The sequence below is a fragment of the Oncorhynchus nerka genome, linkage group LG26, assembly GCF_034236695.1.
Source record: "Oncorhynchus nerka isolate Pitt River linkage group LG26, Oner_Uvic_2.0, whole genome shotgun sequence".
Lineage (NCBI taxonomy): Eukaryota > Metazoa > Chordata > Actinopteri > Salmoniformes > Salmonidae > Oncorhynchus > Oncorhynchus nerka.
In genome coordinates this window covers 21,530,217-21,543,239 of record NC_088421.1, presented here as the reverse complement: position 1 = coordinate 21,543,239, position 13,023 = coordinate 21,530,217, and the positions used below count along the sequence as shown (strand labels likewise).

At 44.2% G+C, this 13,023-nt stretch overlaps 1 protein-coding gene across 1 annotated transcript in view; it reads left to right on the top strand.

The window, feature by feature from the left end:
* LOC115110712 (forkhead box protein K2-like) overlaps nt 1–6,529 on the top strand; it is a 35,066-nt gene extending 28,537 nt beyond the window's left edge. Inside the window, exons 6-9 of the mRNA XM_029636573.2 lie at nt 1,164–1,360; nt 1,477–1,758; nt 1,998–2,195; nt 4,696–6,529. Coding sequence (XP_029492433.1) covers nt 1,164–1,360; nt 1,477–1,758; nt 1,998–2,195; nt 4,696–4,913 — 895 coding nt within the window. The 3' untranslated portion in view covers nt 4,914–6,529. The remainder of the gene's footprint in view (nt 1–1,163; nt 1,361–1,476; nt 1,759–1,997; nt 2,196–4,695) is intronic.
* Nucleotides 6,530–13,023: the final 6,494 nt, after the last annotated feature.

Genomic DNA, 13,023 nt, shown 5'->3' with positions numbered 1-13,023 from the left:
CAGCATGTACACATGCTGCAGCAGAGCCAGTACTGTTTGTTCTTCAGACGAGCATGTTTCAAAACTTTCTTCATTTGCATTTCTCATTTACATTTGCTTTTAAATGTCCAAACTCACCAAAAATGCCATTCAGTAGCTCCTATCTAGGAAATCCAGCTCATAAAGTTATACGTGCACGTCTTTGCAATTCGTTTATATTAGTTTGCACTCTTTAGCGTATTTAGTTGGCATCCTCCATGGAAATGTTCTATTACTTGTGCAAATTTTGTTAGCCATCTATTAATAGACGGCCAATAGTTGTTGTTTTTTGCGGCCTTGTTTACTAAGCCGGTAATACCGTATATCCCGGGGCGGCAGGGTACCCTAGGCAGGGTACCCTAGTGGTTAGAGCATTGGACTAGTAACCGAAAGGTTGCAAGTTCAAATCCCCGAGCTGACAAGGTACAAAATCTGTCGTTCTGCCCCTGAACAGGCAGTTAACCCACTGTTCCTAGGCTGTCATTGAAAATAAGAATTTGTTCTTAACTGACTTGCCTAGTAAAATAAAGGTTAAAAAAAAAAGACAGTATGACAATGTGAAAGTATGGGTACCGTCCAACTCTAGGAGACAAAAAAAGACTTTCCCCAAAACCTTCTCAATTAAATGTTAACAGCAAAACAGGCTTACCTGGCAGAGTTCTAATCATGATTATTTGATCAATCAGATGGGCTTTTTTTTTTCTCGTGCAAAATTCTCAATTAAAGTGGTATTGCATGCAAATCAAAATAAATAAAAATCCAGGACCCAAAAATGGTCTTCAAATGTGATTTTTAGTATTGGTGTGGACTCAGAACATCACATTTCATTGTAATTTTGAGTGAAAAACGATAAAAAATCTCAAACCGGGAAAAATAAACCGGGACTGAATTCGGGAAAATACTGTGTATTTGAAGCTAGGAATTTTTGTATTTTGCGATACGTTTCATAATTTTAAAGTAGCTCTCTTGATATAAAAGGTTGGACACCTCAGCTTTACTGTTAGATTGGCATGTTTGTGCCATCGCCTTGTGGCCATATGTGGTCACTATAATATTCCCATTGGGAAAGTGACTCGGGTGGTAAATTTCAATGCATATGTAAATCTAGAGCATTTTTAAAGCCTATCTGCTTTTCCCTTTCACAGGAGTGCCCCAGTCTCCCCTAATCACTCTGGGGTGCTCTCGGCCCACTCGAGTGGGGTGCAGACCCCTGACAGCCTATCCCGAGAGGGTTCCCCTGTCCCCATGGAACCAGAGCCCGCTCCGGCCCCACCCCCTGGCACGGCAGTCCAGCCCAAACTAGCTGTCATCCAGGAGGCCCGCTTTGCACAGAGTACACCAGGTGAGAGACGCCCATTTTTGTCCAATCACATTGTTGGGAGTCTTCTCCAATCCTATGTACAAATGTGCAGTCGTCACATGTGGATCCTCCGTTAAAGAAAGCTATTGTTTTTCCAGGCTCCCCTCTCAACAGCCAGCCGGTGCTCATCACAGTTCAGCGTCAGTTACCTCAGACCATAAAGCCGGTGACCTATGCTGTGGCCACGCCTGTGACTACCAGCACCAACCAGAACCAGCAGCCCGTCATGCAGACGGTGCACGTTGTCCACCAGATCCCTGCCATGTCTGTCACCAGCGTGTCCGGGCTCAGCACCGCCAACACCTACACAGTGGCCACCCCCACCATGGTCACCCTCCAGACTGAGCCCCAGGAGAACGGAGACTACTCAGAGGCCAAAGGTGAGGGGATGGTGTAGTGTGTGTGTGTAGATGGACAGATTGTGTTGACTCAAGGTAGTAGTGGTTTCAGCCAGGTTTACATAGGTCTGTTTTACCCTTGACCAAGGCACCTGTGTATATGTGTTGTCTTAGTAAATGTGAAATGTATCTCATGTTGATCAGTTATTGTAGTGCTTGCTTGGTGTTGTGTTATGTTATTAGAGGTCATTGACATCTTATTTTCCTCTGTTTGTCTCTAGTAAAAGTAGAATCTGTTCCAACCATCACCCACGCCTCTATAGGCGGTGGCAGTCGCATCATCCAGACGACCCAGTCGGCCACGCCCTTTAAGACGCTGACCTTAGTGCAGCAGCAGCCGGCCCTGGGCCAGCACCAGCTCCCCATAAAGACCATCGCTCAGAACGGCACCCACCTGATGCCAATGCAGGCCGCTGCAGGTGAGACACTGGCTTAGAATGGATCCGGTCAAAGCACTTTATCCGCATCTGTAGTCTACCACTGCTCTGGCCCCATCCGTAGTCTACCACTGCTCTGGCCCCATCTGTAGTCTACCACTGCTCTGGCCCCATCTGTAGTCTACCACTGCTCTGGCCCCATCTGTAGTCTACCACTGCTCTGGCCCCATCTGTAGTTGGTCTACCACTGCTCTGGCCCCATCTGTAGTCTACCACTTCTCTGGCCCCATCTGTAGTCTACCACTTCTCTGGCCCCATCTGTAGTTGGTCTACCACTGCTCTGGCCCCATCTGTAGTTGGTCTACCACTGCTCTGGCCCCATCTGTAGTTGGTCTACCACTGCTCTGGCCCCATCTGTAGTTGGTCTACCACTGCTCTGGCCCCATCTGTAGTTGGTCTACCACTGCTCTGGCCCCATCTGTAGTTGGTCTACCACTGCTCTGGCCCCATCTGTAGTTGGTCTACCACTGCTCTGGCCCCATCTGTAGTTGGTCTACCACTGCTCTGGCCCCATCCGTAGTTGGTCTACCACTGCTCTGGCCCCATCCGTAGTTGGTCTACCACTTCTCTGGCCCCATCCGTAGTTGGTCTACCACTGCTCTGGCCCCATCCGTAGTTGGTCTACCACTGCTCTGGCCCCATCCGTAGTTGGTCTACCACTGCTCTGGCCCCATCCGTAGTTGGTCTACCACTGCTCTGGCCCCATCCGTAGTTGGTCTACCACTGCTCTGGCCCCATCCGTAGTTGGTCTACCACTGCTCTGGCCCCATCCGTAGTTGGTCTACCACTTCTCTGGCCCCATCCGTAGTTGGTCTACCACTGCTCTGGCCCCATCCGTAGTTGGTCTACCACTGCTCTGGCCCCATCCGTAGTTGGTCTACCACTGCTCTGGCCCCATCCGTAGTTGGTCTACCACTGCTCTGGCCCCATCCGTAGTTGGTCTACCACTGCTCTGGCCCCATCCGTAGTTGGTCTACCACTGCTCTGGCCCCATCTGTAGCCTACTCCTCTTTGACCCCATCTGTAGCCTACCACTTCTCCCGTCTCCATGTGTAGCCTACCCCTCTCTGACCCCATCCGTAGCCTACCACTTCTCTGACCCCATCCGTAGCCTACCACTGCTCTTTCCCCCATCTGTAGTTGGTCTACCACTGCTCTGGACCCATCTGTAGTTGGTATACCACTGCTCTGGACCCATCTGTAGTTGGTCTACCACTGCTCTGGCCCCATCTGTAGCCTACCCCTCTTTGACCCCATCTGTAGTCTACCACTGCTCTGGCCCCATCTGTAGTCTACCACTGCTCTGGCCCCATCTGTAGTTGGTCTACCACTGCTCTGGCCCCATCTGTAGCCTACCACTTCTCTGGCCCCATCTGTAGCCTACCCCTCTCTGACCCCATCCGTAGCCTACCACTGCTCTGACCCCATCCGTAGCCTACCACTTCTCTGACCCCATCTGTAGTTGGTCTACCACTGCTCTGGACCCATCTGTAGTTGGTCTACCACTTCTCTGGACCCATCTGTAGTTGGTCTACCACTTCTCTGGCCCCATCTGTAGTTGGTCTACCACTGCTCTGGTCCCATCTGTAGTTGGTCTACCACTGCTCTGGCCCCATCTGTAGTTGGTCTACCACTGCTCTGGCCCCATCTGTAGTTGGTCTACCACTGCTCTGGCCCCATCTGTAGTTGGTCTACCACTGCTCTGGCCCCATCTGTAGTTGGTCTACCACTGCTCTGGCCCCATCTGTAGTTGGTCTACCACTGCTCTGGCCCCATCTGTAGTTGGTCTACCACTGCTCTGGCCCCATCTGTAGTTGGTCTACCACTGCTCTGGCCCCATCTGTAGTTGGTCTACCACTGCTCTGGCCCCATCTGTAGTTGGTCTACCACTGCTCTGGCCCCATCTGTAGTTGGTCTACCACTTCTCTGTCCCATCTGTAGTTAGTCTACCACTTCTCTGACCCCATCTGTAGTTAGTCTACCACTTCTCTGACCCCATCCGTAGCCTACCACTGCTCTGTCCGCATCTGTAATCTACCCCTTCTCTGTTTCCCATCTGTAGTCTACCACTGCTCTGGCCCCATCTGTAGTTGGTCTACCACTGCTCTGTCCCCATCTGTAGTTAGTCTACCACTGCTCTGGTGCCATCCGCAGTTAGTCTACCACTTCTCTGGCCCCATCTGCAGTTAGTCTACCAGTGCTCTGGCCCCATCTGTAGTCTACCACTGTTGTGAGTAGTCCCTGTTTGTTTAATTAACTAGAATTCATGCAGCATACTTGTCAGTCCTGCTCTGCAGTGTGTTTGTGTATCTCGAAGTGCCATATGAATCCCTGTCTGGCTGGAGTTTCCTACGCTGTTTTGAAAAGTACACTTTTTTTTTTGGCATATGTTCTAAGACATTAGATTACTTAGCAGAGTATTCCATCAATTCCGGCACTGAAATATTTCTATTTTTTTCCTCTTCTTCCTCCCTATGTTCAGCCACAGCTGTTGCGAGTCCTCTCCACTTGCTGGCCACTCACGCCTCCGCTTCAGCCTCCCTCCCGACCAAACGACAGAACGGAGCCCAGGCGGCCAGCGATCAGCCCAACGCTAAGCGCATCAAAACAGAGGAAGGGGACAGCGCCACCCCCACCGCAACACGCGTAGCAGATACGGACTCGTCGGCAGCCAATGACCAAGCCAGCCACCACAACTAGTCTTCTACAACAACACCACCATCTTGTTTGTTTTTTTTCTCCTTTCCTACCATTTATTTCCCCCTTCTTCCATTGACTCCCAAGGTGCCAAAAGGAGAGGATTTTCAGTTGGTTTAACTATTGTAGAGGATTGGAAAATATGACCACCCCTTTAAAAAAAAAAAAGACTGAAGAGAATATTTAGTTGAGATTTGAAAAAAGGACCACTAGGACAAAGTAGAACTCTAATTTGAAGGTACCCCTGTGAGACATCGCCACGGAGGAGGATTACGACTACTCCAAGACCACAGGAAGCCTTAACAACAATTAACCTTTAACATGATGAGCTGAACTTTGACCACCTGCAGCGAGCAGTTTGACTGAGGCCTATGTTAGCCCGGCGGTCGCACGGTACCTCTGTCTCAACTACCTCAGTGCAGATTGGGGGCCACGGTCAAGGGCACCACTCAACGGACCCATGGGATGACTGGACGAAGTGACCAACTAGCAGCATGAGAAGCATTTGACCCAAACATGACAATTCCTGGACCTTTGGCAGCTAGCCTTTCATATACTGACCTAGCCTTATTGCTGCTGTAAGTAGTAATGCAGTATTTTGTTGTTCATATGTGGACCATAGGATCTGTTTTGGATGTATTTTCATTTATATAGGTTAAAAAAAAGTGCTAATAATTGAAATAAAGAAAGCATTACAGCAGTGGGGTCTGACATTTCAATCAGTCCACCTGAACTTCAACATTCTCGCTGTTACTTTGTATGTGGACTTTTTTTCTGTTCAGTGTCGTTTCTTTTTACAATTCTATCAATGGAGTGAGTCGCCCCCCCCCCCTGTCAAATCCATGTTCTGTCATATCCAAATCAATTTGCTTTGTTACACTTACATATTTTCATACTTGCCCAGATAACCAGTAAGATACAAACATATTAATTCCATGTGTAGTTGGTCAGATGCCTCCTCATCGAGCTTTCATGTAACCGACTACAGAAAAGTACCTGAGCCGTTAACGCTTGAATCCTTAGTTGAAACTATACCAAAAGTGGTCACTCCGCCTGTTTTTGGTAAAAAGCTGAGGGATGGGCCTGGAGAAATGTAACCACTCTCAGATTGACATCAATGACTGACTATCCATGATATCAGAATTGTGGTTTTACCCATGTTTTGAGACCATACCGTGCTTTACATTTACATTGTTTACAAACATAGAACATGTTTATATTCAGATGGGGTACGAGAGTTGAACTAAGCTCATTAGGCGTTTAAGTTATTATTCAAGATTAGATGGGTATATATCATTCATTTAAGTCAGAAAATGGATGTAGCAACTAAGGATTCTAGCTTTAACTGTACATTTAACAGAAGAAAATAGCTGTTTAAAACCAGACCAGATCTGCACTTGGTAAAATGTTAATTTTTTTCTCTCGTTATCCTTGGCTGTGGTGACTTTGGTGTGTGGACAGACCCTTTGCTTGATTATTTAATTCTGTTCCGACAACCTGACGAGTCTGTCTTCAGATTGTATATGTTCCAAACTAAAGAAGATACAAGTGATGGATATTTGTTCCGCTTCAGTGGATAAATGCTTTTTTTATTTTATATAAATTAATTTAAAACCTTTCACTCTCTATTTTACTTGTCCAAAGATTTCACCACAACAGTGATCAGATCTTCTGCTCTCAGTATGCATTTAATTCACAGATGTTTCAGAGACAACATGCTAGAGCAGCTGATGGCAGACTACTTAGAAGCAGCTCATGGCCATTCTATTTCCTCTGACCAGATTATCCTCCTCCAGTTATACATGTTGAATCGCTGCTGTTCATCAACACCTAGCAGGTGATTGCTAACAGATCATGCCACCCGTTCCTTTTAGCCCTTAATCTTTCTGGTGCCCCCACCCCCCTAACAATACAACTAGAGAATGACACACCATGGCCTCTTTTGCTGAGGATCTGCCATTTAGCACACCAGACATTCACTTGTGATTGAAGAGTTATTTCGTTGCCTTTAGACAGCTTCCGTAGGGAAATTCAACATCTGCAAAATTAGACACGCTTTCTTTTAAACTTCTTTTATTGTATTGGTCATTGTGTGAATTAGGATTTTAACAGTGCCCCTATTGACCACCGAGGGGTGGTATTGGCATGGTAAGCCAAACCCGTCTTCACATAACAGTGTGCACAAAACAAGATCGCCTTCCTAATACTGAGTTGCGGAACCCCCCAGCACGTTGCCCTCAGAACAGACTCAATTCGTCAGGGCATGCACTCTACAAGGCATCGAAAGCGTTCCACAGGGGTTCCACAAGCATTTCGCTACACCCGCAATAACATCTGCTAAATGTGTATGTGACCAATACCATTTGATTTGGCCCATGTTGACTCCACAGTTGCTTCCCACAGTTGTGTCAAGTTGGCTGGATGTCCTTTTGGTGGTGGACTATTCTTGATACACATGGGAAATTGAGCGTGAAAAACCAAGCAGCGTTGCAGTTCTTGACAAACTGGTGCACCTAGCACTTACTACCATAACCTGTTCAAAGGCACTAATTATTTTGTCTTGCCCATTCACCCTCAATGGCACACATACACAATCTGTGTCACAATTGATTCAAGGCTTAAAAAATATTCTTTAACCTGTCACCTCCCCTTAATCTACACTGATTTGAAGTAGATGACAAAAATTAATGAATTTTAGCTTTCAGCTGGATTCACCTGGTCAGTCTGTAATGGAAAGAGCAGATGTTCCTAAGGATATGTACACTCTGTGTGACCTGGCGCCAAACATGTAAAACAAGCAACATTTGCATGCTGGACTAAAATGCTTCACTCATTAGTATGATTCTGTCATACTCTATTTGGCATGACATTGTTGCATTGTCATAGCCGGGGTTTGTTAGAATTCCAGCTTGGTATTAGGTGTGTGTATGTTTGTGATTTCAATTTAGCTTTTCTTTCTGACCATATGCCCCTAGAATGCTCGTGTCAGATTTGTATGACTTCACAAGCAACAATTAATGCAGTCATGACACGCATGCTAAATGAAATCATCCTAATAGCAAAGCCAACTCAAACAGGAGTGCAAGTTGGAAATATAGGTTATCAAGCAGGTTCTAGATACTGTGCCTTCAAAGTATTCATGCCCCTTGACTTAGTCCACATTTTGAGTCAATTCAAAATGGATTGGTTTTTAAACATTTTAGTGAATTTAAGAGAATATATGAATATATTTACCTATTCGGAAAGTATTCAGACCGACTTTGTCCACATTTGTTACGTTACAGCCTCATTCTAAAATTGATTAAATAATTTTTCCCCCTCATCAATCTACACACTACCCCATAATGACAAAGCAAAAAAAAAAAATTGAAATACCTTATTTACGTAAGTATTCAGACCCTTTGTCATAGCAATCTAAATTGAGCTCAGGTGTATACTGTTTCCGTTGATAGTCCTTGATGTTTCTATGACTTGACTGGAGTCCACCTGCAGTAAATTCAATTGATAGGTGTGTGTCTTTCCAATTAATGTCCTGTCTATATAAGGTCCCACAGTTGACCGTGCATGTCAGAGCACAAACCGAGCCAAGAGGTCGAAGGAATTGGTCACCCGATGGTCACTGACAGAGCTCCAGAGTTCCTCTGTGGAGATGGTTGTCCTTCTGGAAGGTTCTCCCATCTCTGCTGCACTTCACCAATCAGGTCTTTATGGTAGATTGGCCAGACGGAAGCCACTCTTCAGTAAAAGGCACATGACAGCCCACTTGGAGTTTGCCAAAAGAACCTCAAGCACTCTCGGACAATGAGAAACATTATCTGGTCTGATGGAACCAAGATTGAACTCTTTGGCCTGAATGCCAAGCGTCACTTCTGGAGGAAACCTGTCACCATTCCTATGGTGAATCATGGTGTGGGGATGTTTTTCAGCGGCAGGGACTGGGAGACTAGTCAGGATCGAGAGAAAGATGAAAGGAGCAAAGTACAAAGAGATTCTTCATGAAAACCTGCTCCAGAGCGCTCAGGACCTCAGACTGGGGAGAAGATTCACCAGGACAACTAAGGAGTGGCTTTGGGACAAGTCTCTGAATATCCTTGAGTGGCCCAGCCAGAGCCCAGACTTGAACCCGATCGAACATCTCTAGAGAGACCTGAAAATAGCTGTGCAGCGACACTCCCTATCCAACCTGACAAAGCTTGAGTGGATCTGTAGAGAAGAATGGAAGAAACTCCCCAAATACAGGTGTGCGAAGTTTGTAGGATCATACCCAAGAAGACTCGAGGCTGTAATTGCTGCCAAAGGTGCATTAACAAAGTACTGAGTAAAGAGTCTGAATACTTAAGTAAATGTGATATTTCATTTTTTGGGGGGGTTAATAGATTTGCAAAAATGTCAAACCTGTTTTTGCTTTGTCACTATGGGTATTGTGTGTAGATTAGGGAAAATAACTATTTAATTAATTTTAGTATAAGGATGTAACGTAACAAAACTTTCTGAATGCACTGTTAAGTGGCATTCCCACAGATCGGACGTCATGACTTGAGATGATGTTCCCTGTTTGTGCCTGATTTTGGTCTAGTACACCCCTCTGCCTGCAACACACCATCGCAACACAGGTACTATGTAAAAATGTTACTTATTAATGACCTCATGAGAAGACTGATTTGCATGATAAAACAGAGACATGGAGCTGAATCTGTGGATGATTCCACATAGAACACCACAGGGATTCTAGAAGACTGTTGTCACGATAATTTCTATCCCAATGTTCTAACAACTATTTTATAGCTTTGACCAATTCCCAGAGGTTGTAAGGCTCTGGTTAATGAAGAATTAGATTCTGCAATAGATCAATACTTTATTCAGAGAGCGCTCTGTCTTCAAAATGAGAACACAATCTTTTTATAGCACACACACACACAAATTAACTCACATCAGTAGAAACTCCACCTCTCTTTAGGTGGGCTGTATTTTTTTCAGAGTTCACATGCATTGTTTATCACCCTTCTGCCACATGTTTCATCTTCTGCAAGCCATTTCTAACAGTTTTTTTCTCCTCCCTAGGGTGGGGAGGCCTCTTTCCAGTTATTAGTTTCACCGTTATCACAAGTCGATAGTTCAGTTGTCCTTGAATGTCTCAACTATACCCAGCTCATATTGCGAAATAGTAACACAATGGCCTAGTCACACACATTATTGGATTATGACTAACACATTTCATACAATTATATGGTTTCAGGGTGGAATACTTTAGTCATTATCTTAAACATACAAATTATTCTATCAACTCTTACTGTTTACATGACACTACTATAGCCTGAGTGCCAGTGTTTTTGTGCTATCATGCTAACTCCCTGTCAATAATTGTCATGTCAAACTTTGGCTTTACAATTTCAGCAATGTAGTTGGTAAGAGCACAAATCTGACTGGCACTCAGGCTAACACTACTGAACTTATTTATGGTGAAACACACTGAAAGGAATAGTTGGTTCAGTGATGTGAGTGAACCTCTAGCTACTCACATTTTCATACAAATAGCACTACTAATCTCAAATGATTAGCTGTCTCAAAAAAAAGTGGTTTGTCTTGAAGATGCAGTGGTCAAAACAACATGAGGATATGGGCTTCATGTACATACTACCAACTGGTAAAAGCACTCATTGCTGTAAAAGGATTGTGACTGTGATCGTTTAGGCTGCTGGGACCGCAGTGTTTCCTCACCTGCAACGCTTGTAATGTAATAGGCAGTGTTAACAGATGCTGTTTACAAACTAACAACCTCATGAAATGATAATGAAAAGAAAACAATGAGCTTAGATATGTCCTTGTGACACAAAATTTTACTTTTGTATACATAGTCTACTGAGGGCTCAGAGAGAACAAAACAAGTCGGTTTGGTCTTTTTGGGATTCGTAACCTTAAAGGTCACTGATAATTCAATGAAAAAGAGAACAAACTGCATTACACTATCCTGGAATGTTGTCTTATCAAATGTGACCCAGTTATTTTAGGAGGGTAATGGCTGTTGTGTTGGGAGTTGCACTTCTTCATTGTCCATGTGTACGTCAGTGGTTTCATTTCACGTAATGCAAACAAGGCCTGCCAGAATAGGCCTTTTTCAGCTTAGGCAGATAGAGCTGTGGTGTAAGTAACTAGGTGTCGACCCCAGGAACAATAACTGCTGCTTTGGCAAAAGACAATCGGCATCTGAATAAAACAATAAACTAACATTTTGATAACTTCATAATATATATATTTTTTCTAATGAGTATTATCTCTATTCAAGAAAGGATTGACACAAAGTTACTTGATCATTTTATGATGTCGGAACAAATGTTATACCATAGGCCTATCCTAGTTTTGCTAGGTTGTTTAATGAGCATGAGCACCAGACCAGAGATCACACCCTCTGGTTCTGCCTCCTAAGGAAAGAGAGAGTTCACAAATATGTAGACCAAAAGGTGGAGTGCAGTTATGAATGTCTTTGACACAGAGCTCCCCAGTAATTCAAATGAAATCCAATCAGGTGTAATAGTCTGTATATAATTGCCTATGGTGATAATCATCTAACTATTGTATAACTACCTCAATAAGCCTGACTAACCGGTGTCTGTATGTAGCCTTGCTAATCTTTTTTCAAATGTCTTTTTACTGTTGTTTTATTCCTTTACTTACCTACACACACACACACACACACACCTTTTTTCCGCCATTGGTTAGAGTCTGTAAGTAAGCATTTCACTGTAAGGTTCAGCGCACGTGACAAATAAACAACTTTTTAATTAGCACTATAGGTTGGCGGTGTTTGTAAAATGTCAGTGCAGAGACGGGTGGGCACCAAGGGCATTCAAAGCAACAGAGTTACAGTTTAATGAACATCTCTGTGCTTCAGCTGGCTGTGGAGGAGGTGTTTCCATAGAAACCGGGAGCTTGGAGGAATTGCTTTATTGAACATGTGATCCACTGTCATTTTAGTTGGGGGATGGATATGGGATTTGATTGATGGAGGGAAGTCGTCTGAAAAATAGATCCTGGAAGTCCGATTCACCTACAGTGGGGCAAAAAAGTATTTAGTCAGCCACCAATTGTGCAAGTTCTTACACTTAAAAAGATGAGAGAGCCCTGTAATTTTCATCATAGGTACACTTCAACTATGACAGACAAAATGAGAAAAAAAATCCAGAAAATCACATTGTAGGATTTTTAATGAATTTATTTGCAAATTATGGTGGAAAATAAAACCTTGTTATGCACAATGGTTCTAAACCAACGGTGATAGGATTAATTAAATAATCACATCCAGCATTCAGATGAATGATTTACTGTTCGATGTGTTTGTAATGGTAGAAGCACTATCAGCTTCATGGAGTTTTCATTGTGATCCTGCTATTTTAAAATACAATCCAATTATTCACTTGGGGTTCTTGTTGTGAGGTAACGAATGCAGAACAATAATCCCTTTTGTGAGCGCCATGTAATTCTCTGGAATTCACAGCGAGAGACGGCATTCAGAGAGCTCCAAGATCAGAGAACCAACTGGTCAAGACTAGTTGGTTGTTCAAATGGATGTTGTTGAGATTACGTTACATAACAGATTTAAGCTATTATGAGGATAAGTTCATGCTAACTGGTTTTGGCACCTGGCATTTAAGTTTTTTTGTTTGTTCTTGTCATTAGAGAAAGTCAACTTTCTTTGCAACCACTTGTTGGATTTTTATAATGCATTCTCCCTGATTTGAGGGCAACCTCACAGCACAGGGTCTGTCGGGTTGCAGTTTCTCCCTGTACCACATGGTGGCAGTGCAGAGCAAGGTACACAAACGCCTGTCTGACCTACATCCATGTGCAGAGTCACAATATCTATCATGCTGTGTGCACTCTGTCTTTCTCAAACCCATGCGCACACACTCACATACACCCAAATAACAGCATATAGACAGTGCTTAGAACACATCACCCACAGTGAAAGTGCCAAGAACATGTATCTCAGCCTAATCTCAAAATTGGATTTAGATCCTCGATACATGTCTTTCACCCATGAGAAACAGAGGGAGAGATCGGTGAGTGGGTAGAGATGCAGTGGAGAGATGGGGAGTTTGTGTGGGTGTGCTCGGTC